Source organism: Elephantulus edwardii, unplaced genomic scaffold, assembly GCF_000299155.1.
Source record: "Elephantulus edwardii isolate Elephantulus edwardi_28Jun2011 unplaced genomic scaffold, EleEdw1.0 scaffold00066, whole genome shotgun sequence".
Classification (NCBI taxonomy): Eukaryota; Metazoa; Chordata; class Mammalia; order Macroscelidea; family Macroscelididae; genus Elephantulus; species Elephantulus edwardii.
In genome coordinates, this window is record NW_006399816.1 from 287,499 (window position 1) to 297,273 (window position 9,775).

General features: G+C 42.9%; 1 protein-coding gene across 1 annotated transcript in view; it reads right to left on the reverse strand.

The window, feature by feature from the left end:
- FAH (fumarylacetoacetate hydrolase (fumarylacetoacetase)) overlaps positions 1–9,560 on the reverse strand; it is a 164,117-nt gene extending 154,557 nt beyond the window's left edge. Inside the window, exon 1 of the mRNA XM_006888362.1 lies at positions 9,457–9,560. Coding sequence (XP_006888424.1) covers positions 9,457–9,537 — 81 coding nt within the window. The 5' untranslated portion in view covers positions 9,538–9,560. The remainder of the gene's footprint in view (positions 1–9,456) is intronic.
- Between the last annotated feature and the right edge of the window lie 215 nt (positions 9,561–9,775).

Here is a 9,775-nt window from a genome sequence, read left to right on the forward strand (position 1 = left end):
AAAAATGGACCTCTTTTCCAATGATTGCTCATTTTGGCAGGCTGAGGAAGGACAAGTTAGCCATCTCCAAGCAAGCCAGCCCCTGAGACCCCCCAGGAAGCCCTGAGCAAGAGTGAGTAGTTACTGTAATTCCCAGTACTACTCCCTGGGCCTCTGTCTCTTCTTTTAAAAAGTCATTTTGGTGATGGGCAAGGAACTAGTCCACCTCAACTTGAGTGTCACCGAACTGGGAGGTGTGCAGGATAGAGGCAAGGTCATTTCTCTGACCCTCATGCCACACCCTGTTGGAGGCCAATGCCACTGAGAAACTCTTACAATCTAATCAGAAGCTGTGCCCATCTGCTTTCTGGCTACTGCAAAGCCACAAAGCAGCAGGGGAAAGTTATAGCTTCCAGGGTCCACATTGAAACTAAGAAATTCGAGAGAGTAAGTCTCTACACTGTAGACCTTATGAGTTCATTTCCTTCGGTGACATGTTTGAAGGGACTCAGGGCTGGGATTCAGCATCCCCTGTGTTCTCAGACTGCGCAGTCATTCACCATCCTGTCACCGTGGACAAGTCTCTGGTCCTCTCGGGACTCATGATGCTGTCTTTACCTTAAAGGAGGTGAACCAGAGAGAGACAGTCCATTTGTCTAACTCTGAGAGAATTAATGTAGGCTGTCTAATTTTTATAACATTTGGTTATATCTGATATAATGTTGTCCAAAGGACAATCCTATCCAACTCACAGCTTGATGGAGAAGGGGGAAAGCATGGTGTTTGGAGATGGGCAGGTTTATCTTGAGAACTCAATTAATTAATATCTGTAGATCTCTCATTATAAGAGCAGTCACAAGGTAGATACTAGACCGTACAACATTTTCAGAGTCTCTTCTATACAGCAATGCAATGCGGCTGTTAAAGCCCAGATAACAAAGGGGGTGCTTTGGTCCCTACCATTCAAAGACATCCAGCCAACATCATTGCTGTGGACTTGGAACCAACTCATAGCTGACCCTCCAGCATGTTTTCAGAGGCTGTAAATCACATGGGAAACACTGCTCATCTTCCTCTCTCAGAGCAGCTGGTGCATTTGAACCACCTGCATTTGAACTGGCGGTGCAATTCCTTACCCACAAGGCCACTAGAGCTCCCTAAGAGGCACAGCAGTAGGCAAGAACAAAACTGGGAGTGCTGTGGGGAACTCACTCAGGAGAAGTGTTGAGGGGACGCCTCTGAGGAGGTGACATTTAAGCCGAGTCCTGAAGAGTGTGAAGGAAGCAAGCATGGACAGAGTAAGAGGAGGACTGTCGACACAATGAACAATATCCACTGAGGCCCTGAGGCAGGTACCCTAGGTCTGTTCTAGAAAATACAGCCATTGAGGCTGGAGAGAAGCAGGAGACCAATTGGCCAAGGCAGGGCCAGAGCAATTGTTGTCGTCCTTGTAGGTGACCTTGAGTTGACCATGACTCACAGTGACCCTGTGAAGGACAGATCTGAATCTGGCCCTTCTCATAGCACCCTCACGATCTGTCCTACCCAAGGCCACTGTGGTAGTCACTGTGTCAAACGGTCTCATTAAGGGTGATCTTGTCTTCTGCTGACCTTCTACCTTTCCCAGCATGATGTCTCTCTCCAAGGACTGGTCCCTCCTGAAAATACGCCCAAAGTAAGTGAGATGAAGTTTTACCATGCAAGCCTGCCTCTAAGGAGCACTCTACTCTGGTTGTACTTCCTTCAAGTCAAGGCGCTCTGCAGATCAGCTCCAGGTGACTGGACGCCCCACTTCTCACAGGCTGTGGTCCCTAACTTTGCATTGTTGTTGTTTTCAAGCACCACAGAAACAGTTTTGACTTAGAGTGACCCCGAGCACAACAAAGGAAATGCCAAGTCCTGCATCAATCTCATAAACATTACTATGTTTCAGGCCCACTGTTAACAGTTACTAAGGTCAAACCATTTCCTTGAGGGTTTTCCTCTTTTTCACTGACCTTCTACCAGGCGTGATATATTTCTCCAGAGGCTGGTCCTTCCTGGTAACTTGTCCAAAGTAAGTGAGATAAAAACCCTACTTTCTATGGGGCAGTCTGGTTGGATTTCTTACATGACAAATTTGTTCTTCTGGCAGTCCACAGTATACGGAATCTTTGTTATCAATGCAATAACTCAAAAGCATCAATTCTTCCATTTTTTTTATTAGTATTCCAGCCTCCCTCTGCATATGAAGTCACTGAAAATACCATGCACTGGATCTTCTTTTTTTTTTGCATTGAATATGTGCCTATTAGTGAGCTCTGGTGTCCTAGCGGGTAAGGAATTTTAAAGTTAACCCAAAAGCAGATGGTTTGAATTCACCAGCTGCACCACAGAAGAAAGATAGGAAATCTCCTGTGCATCTAACAGTTGCTAAAAATCCACCAGAGGGTCAGCTATGGGTGAATTCCTACTTGATGGTGTATAACAGCATCAGTTTAAAGTCTAACATGTGCCTGATCCAAGCCATGATCTTTTCAACTACTTCCTATGTCTCTGTAAGTTGGACAATGATAAGGATGGCAAAAGAAGAATTAATGCCTTTAAATTGTAGTGATGGAGAAGGGCACTGACTATCCCATGGACTGCCAATAAACAAACAAATCTGTCTTGGAAGAAATGCAACATCCTTGGAGGCAAGGATGGTGAAACTTCATCTCACATTTTTGGGGTAGGCTGTCAGGAGTCAGTTCATGGGAAAATGTATCATACTGGGAAGGGAGGAGGGTCAGGGACTGAGACAAAGAGCTTCAACAGGGTGGACTGATACAGAGACTGTAACAATGAGCTCAAACATATCAGAGATTGAGAGAATGGCATAGGATAGGGCAAGGTTCAGGTCTGTTGTTCATGAAGTCACAATGAGTAGTAGTCCACTTGCAGCACTTAACAACTTACATCTCATATAACACACCCATATAATGCAGGCACCCTTGGTCCATGCCACCACTCATCTGTAAGTTTTCCACTCTGTGATGGCTTGCTTGTATGCTGTGATGTGAGAAGCTATGCCACTCAGATTTCAAATACCAGTAGGTTGGTCCCTAGTGGACAGGTTTCTGCAGAGCTTCTAGACTATGACTAAGAAGAAGGACTAGCCATCCACCTCTGAAAATAAAGGGCCTCTGAAAACCTGATGAACAACAGAAGAACACTGTTGCATGTAGTTTCAGAAGATGAGCTCTTCAGGTTGCAAGGCACTCAAAACATGACTGGGGGAGGGCTGCCTCCTCAAATTAGAGCAAACCATAATGGTATGGATGGTTAAGGCTTTCACCTTCATTGGCTAATAAGCCAACACTCGAAATGAGGAGAAACAGCTGCAAACATTCATTAATCATTGGAACAAGGAACATAGTAAGTCTAGCAGGAATTGAGGAATATCGGCAGCTGTCAAAAATGAAAGGACTGCATAAAGATTGACATCCTTAGGTGAGCGAGCTGAGATGCACTGGTTTTGGTCATTCAGAATCAGACATCATGTGACCTGCTATACCAGAAATGACAAACTGAAGAGGAATGGTGTGGCATTCATTTTTAAAATGAGCATTTCAAGAGCCATCCTGAAGGACAATGCTGTGAGTGATAAGATAATATCTATACCATATAAGGAAGTCCTGTTAATACAACTAATATTCTAATACACACACCAATTATGAAAGTAAAAAATGAAGAAACTGAAGATTTCTACCAACTCTTACAGTCTAAAATTGATTGAAAATATAATCAAGACACAGTAATAATTAGTGACCAAAATGCAAAAGTTTTGGAAACAAAGAGGAAAGACTGGTAGTTGGAAAGTATGGCCCTCATAACAGAAATGAGGGTGGATGATAGAATGTTATATAATCAATGATTGATTGTAAATACTTTTTTTAAAAAACAATCTGGTGGGAAAACAATGTATTTTAAGTTCATAAATAAATAAGTATAATTACAATAATTTTTAAAAATCATTAGTGGCCACTACACATATGAACTTTACACAGGGCTACACAGGAATCAGTCTGACTACATCTGTGGAAAGAGACAGTGGAGAGGCTCAATATCTGCAGGCCAGGGGCTGACTGTGGAGCAAATCATCAGCTACTCATATGCAAGTTCAAAGTGAAGTTTAAGAAAATGACAAGTCCACAGGAACCAAAAGATGACCTTGAGTATATCTCAAACAAATTTAAAAACTATTTTTAGATTGGATGCAATGAACACTAAGGACTGAAGACCAGATACTTTATGGAATAAAATCAAGGACATCATCCATGAAGGAAACCAAAGGTTATTACAAACCAGGGGAGAAATAAAAGACCAAAATGAATGTCAGAATAGACTCTAAAACTCGTACTGGAATGAAAAGGAGCCAAAACAAAGGGAGGAAATGAGATAAAATAGCTTAAGAGAATATTGCAAAGGACAGCTCAAGAAGACAGAGAAAAGTATTACAAAGAAATGTGCAAGGAGCTGGAGTTAGAAAACCAAATGGGAAGAATATTCTTGACATTTCCCAAACTGAAAAAACTGAAGAACAAATTTAAGCTTTGAGCTTCAACACTGAAGAACTCTATGGGCAAAATCTTAAACAATACAGACAGCATCAAAATAAAATAGAAGGAATGCTGAGTCATTGTACTCAAAAGAATTGGTTTACAGTGAGCCATTTGAGAAAACAGCATGTGGTCAGAGCTTCCTTTAGTACTGAAGGAAGAACTTAAAGCTGCATGGAAGACATTGGCAAAAATAAGGCTTCAGTAATTGATCGACTACCAGTTGAGGTGTTTCAGCAAATGAATGCAACCCTTGACATGCTCTCCAGTTTCTGGCAACAAATATAGAAAGTATCTGTGGATACCTGGCCAACTGACTGGAAATCCCTCTGTGTAACAACTCCCAGAAATGGTACTCCAACATATTGTGGAAGTATCAAGTAATATCATTAATATCACATTCAAGTAAGATCTTGCTGAGTATCATTGACAGGAAACTGTCAGAAATTCAAGCTGGATTAAGAAGAGGCCATAGCACAAGGGATATCATTGTGATGTCAGTTGGATCTTGGCTGAAAGCAGAGAATGAGAAAGCTGTTTACTTGTGTTTTATTGATTGTCCAAAGGTATTTGACTGTGTGTATCATAACAAATTATGGCTAACATTGAGAAGAACAGACATTCCAGAAAACACTTTATTGTGCTCGTGAGAAACCTCTACATAGAGCAAGAAGTAACTGTCTGAACAAAACAAGGGAACACTGCATGTTTTCAAACAGGAGAGGTATGTTAAACCAGATTCGACTCTTTCTCTATACTTAACTCAGTCTCTATGCTGAATAATCATTCAAGAAACTGGACTATATGAAGTCAAATGTGGCATCAGGTATGGAGACTCATAAACAACCTGCATTAGCAGATGAGACAACCTTGCTTGCAGAAAGTGAAGAAAACTTGAAGTGCAATCAGAGACTACAGCCTTCAATAATGGTTAAACCTCAATATCAAGAAAACAAAAATCTTCACTACTGGCAAAGTCATAATAGAAGGAGAGAAAATTGAAGTTGTCAATGATCTCCTTTGCTTTGATTACAATATCAATATCCTTGGTAGACAGTAAAGAAAAAAAAGGTGTTGCATCAGGGAAATCTACTATCAAGGACTTCTCCAAAGTTCTAAAGTATGAGGATAACAGTTTCAAGACTTGAACAGGGTGTGCCTGGTTCAAATCATGGTCTTTTTAATTGTTCCGTATGCATCTGAAAATTGGACAATGAATAAAGAAAACCAAGGAAGAATCGATGCCTTTGAATCATAGTGTTGGCAAAGAGTATTGAATATTCCATAGACTGCCAAAAGAAAGGAGGGTCAATGGTCTTAAAGTACAGCCAGAGGGTTCTGTACAGGCAAGGCTGGTGTAACTTCACCTCATTTACTTTGGGTATATTCTCAGTAGGCATCAATCCTTAGCCATCATGCTGTGAAATGTGAAGCATTATATAAAGAGAAGACCCTCCATGAGATAGATTGACCCAGTAGCCGCCACAATGGACTTGAGAATGACAGGGACTGTGAGAATGGCACAGGATAGGGCAAAGTGCAGATCTGCTGTTCACAGGGTCAGCTTAACTGCCCCTGACAACTGGGCCATGAGCAACAAGCCCTGAGTACACAAGGGTTAAGTGCTTGGCTCTTAACCAAAAGATTGATGATCTGAAGTCAAGGAAGAAAAGACCTGGCAAAGATGACAGTCTGACTTTGTCATATTAGCCATTACGACAAAGCATCAGTCCATGAACAAGCAATTAACAGCCAGCGAGGGTCTTTCATATTTCTTTGATCCCTAGTATCTGTCTGGGATTCTGACTTTGTTAGAGTTGAATCTGGAATTTAAAGTTGGGAGCATAAATTCTAGCAAAAAAACACCACAAACCTTTCCAACAGACTCTGCAACCTAGTTGCTACTAATTATCTGGTAAGCCTCTAAATTTCTAAGAAATTTTTATGCTAATCAGGACCTAATATGGGTTAGACTCTGGGTCTATAACTCAACGCTGGAGTCTATAAGGATTTTTTCTTTTTTACATATAGTTTACACTGGCTTACACACAAAATTTGTAAACACTGTGTTTCATGTACATTGTGTTTCACACATTCATTTATGCACATTATGTTTCATATAATCATTCGTATACATTGTGTTTTAGAAATTTAATCACCATTGTTCTATTATTATATTGCCTTTTCAGGTCCCCATTGGATCTTTTCTAATTCCCTCATCCCCACCATCCACCCATGAAACTCTGTTCTAGTGATTTCACCTCCTCCCCATTTTCTTCCACTTGCCCCCCTTTCCTTCCCCTTTTACTTTTATACACATCTTACTTGTTATGGAGTCTATAAAGATTTGTTGTATAAAAGGATAATGAAATAGATGGCTAGAGTCATTCATTATTCTACCCAAATTATAAAAAGTTCCTGTGGTTTGGCATTGGCAGGTGTGAATGGGGAGGCTTGCCATGCCAATAGATCAGCTTAGAGAAGCAGCTACTGCCCCTGGAATGTTCTAGTCCCTTTTAGACAAGGCCTCTGATTCCTGAGCTTTCTGGGATGCTGAGGAATTGCCTCCCTTCTCTCAACACCCTTATCAGAGGGCACTGAGAGAGAGTTCAGTTGTACTAAGGAGCATTAATTGCAGATTCTTCTGGGAAATTACGGTAGCGCACCCTCCTGGGGTCTGCCTGTCTCTTATTCACATTTCCTTCTAGGCAATCTGTGCTCCCGGGGAAGGAAGGTAAGAGCACCCCAATGAGAGCAGTGTTAGAGGAGTGTGGAAACAGGGCTCTGTCTGCAGAAGAGTAGTTGGCTAACTCTGGTTAAGGTTTAACATGTTTTGATTTTTACCTCTGGGCTGGTAGCTGGGGAGGTGGCCCTGCAACATCTGGTTAGGTCTGGCAATTGTAAAACCACCAGCTGACTCTTCCAAACAGGGACACTGACCACAGGCCGTACCACAAAAAAAAAACACAAAAAAACAAAACAAAAAAAAAAAAAACAAAACAGTTGCCTGGGCCCAAGTCACAAGGGAAAGGGAAAGAGCACCATTTAGCAAAGGTTTTCTGATGGTTGTTGGCTGCAAGGAGATTCTGAAGGTTTACAGGGAGTCCCTGTGTGATACCATTAACATGCTTAGCTTCTAACTGAGACGTGGGAGGTTGAGTCCATCAAGACGCACCTTGAAAGCAAGGCCTGGAAATCTACTCCCGAAGAACCAGCCATTGTTGACATTCTACTCTATCTTGATGAGGCCACATTAAGGGGAACTGACTAGACGACAACTAGCTCCTTACAGAGCTGGTTCAGAAGTTTATTTTTCAATCTTTACAGTTAGGTGCATCAATCCACGCAAAAATCCAAACTAAAAAAAAAACTCCTGCCAAACAATTATTCCAAAGCAACACCACTTTCCTCAACTTGCTTCCAGAACTTGCTTTCCAAGAACCTGCTTATTAAATATTGGAGAGTAAACCCCTTTTCTGTGTTGTTTTTTTTTAAAGAATTATTTATAACAATTCGATTGATCAGCAAAAAAAATGCTGGTGAGCCCCTCCCCCCATTTGAAGGAATCCCAAGTGGAGGTAAAGAAGCTTATTATCTTAGATCCTTGACCTACTGGGAAATGTGATTAATAATAGTGGGATTAATTAATTAAAGTTCCTCTAGTTTCAGGAAAATAACCTTTTGCAGAAGGAGATCTGGTGGCCTACTGGTAAGGAGTTGCACTGCCAACCCAAATGCAGATGGTTCAAATCTACCAGCTGTTCCAAGGAGAGAGATGCCCCTATCCCTTTCGACACTTGGGAAACTACTCTCCTCCTCTGAAAACATCCTCTGACATCCTCTGAAAACTCACTGGACTGTCAGCCATGAGTTGATTCTGACTTGACAGCAATTAACAACAACAACTACCTTCCAGATGATGAGTCAGTCATAACTGATGTCTCTGGGAAAAGAAACACACTCCGGCAGGTTTGGAATAGGGAGCATGACTGCACATTTCCTTTTCTCCCTAACAAAATACCCGGTTTCTCTGCTTCTCTGGGAAGGAGATTTGCATACAAGCATTTTTTGTCAAATTGCACTTTACAAATATTCTGCTTTTACAAATTGGATGTTTGTGGCAACCCTATTTCGAGGAAGACGGTCTGCATTAATTTTTCCAACAGCATGTCCTCACTTCCTGCCTGTGTGTCACATTCTGGAAAGTCTCCCAGTATTTCAAGCCTTTTCATCATGCTGGTGGCCTAGTGGGTAAGGAGTTTTGCTGCGAACCCATAAAGCAAGTGGTTCCAATCTCCTCCCTAACGATTTACAGCCTCTGAAAACTTTCTGGAGGGTCAGCTATTATTCATTTGGTAGACTGCAAAATAAGCATGGCTCTTATGTTTACAAACACTGGGAAACATACAAAAAATCATGTAGCTCCCTCATTTAATATTTGCTTTAATTGCAGTGATTTGGAATCCAAATGCACTACCTCCAAGGAATAATGTGCATTGACTTTTCACACAACACTACAGAAAGGGAGACTGAGAAGTTAAATTACTTGCACAGCTAGAAAGTGGCTGTGGACCTCTCTAGCTCTATCCACCTATGGCCGATCAAGAGAGTCATACCACTAAGCCTCCTCGCACCCGCCCTTCCCCCACGCCCAACAGCAGGAACGGGAAGGAGAGTTACAGATCCTCAAATGGCACCTAGGAAGGCTCTTCAAGGGTTCCAGCTAGGGAAAGGAGGGCCCTACGTCGGGCACCCAGCCGGAAGGCCTGGGTTGGGAGCTGCCGAGAGATAAAAAGGGGGTAACAAAGGACAGAAGAGGGGGAAGGCATAGCAGGGACCATAGCCCGGATGGGTGCCCGCCCTCCGCGAGCGGAAAAGCCGAAGCGCAGCAGCTCACATTACTTTTGGTGGAAAAGACGCCATAAGGCAGGTTGTGGATGGGGAAGTCGGAATTCTCTGCCACCGGGATGAAGGACATGCTGGCAAGCACCGGCAGGACGGCGGACCGCGTACAACCAGCAGAATTAGACTGCACCGAGTGGGTGCTCTGGACTTCGGGTCTCGCAGACTTCAGGGGCCCCTAGGGCCCTCCCCAAGCCCGCCCCAAGGTTTCCCCAATGACCCGGGAGCCTGTGTCCCCACCCACCAGCAGTTCCACGCCCCCTCACGCCCCCTCCGCTGGCCTCGCCCCGCCCCGCAGGAGCCCCGCCCCCTCC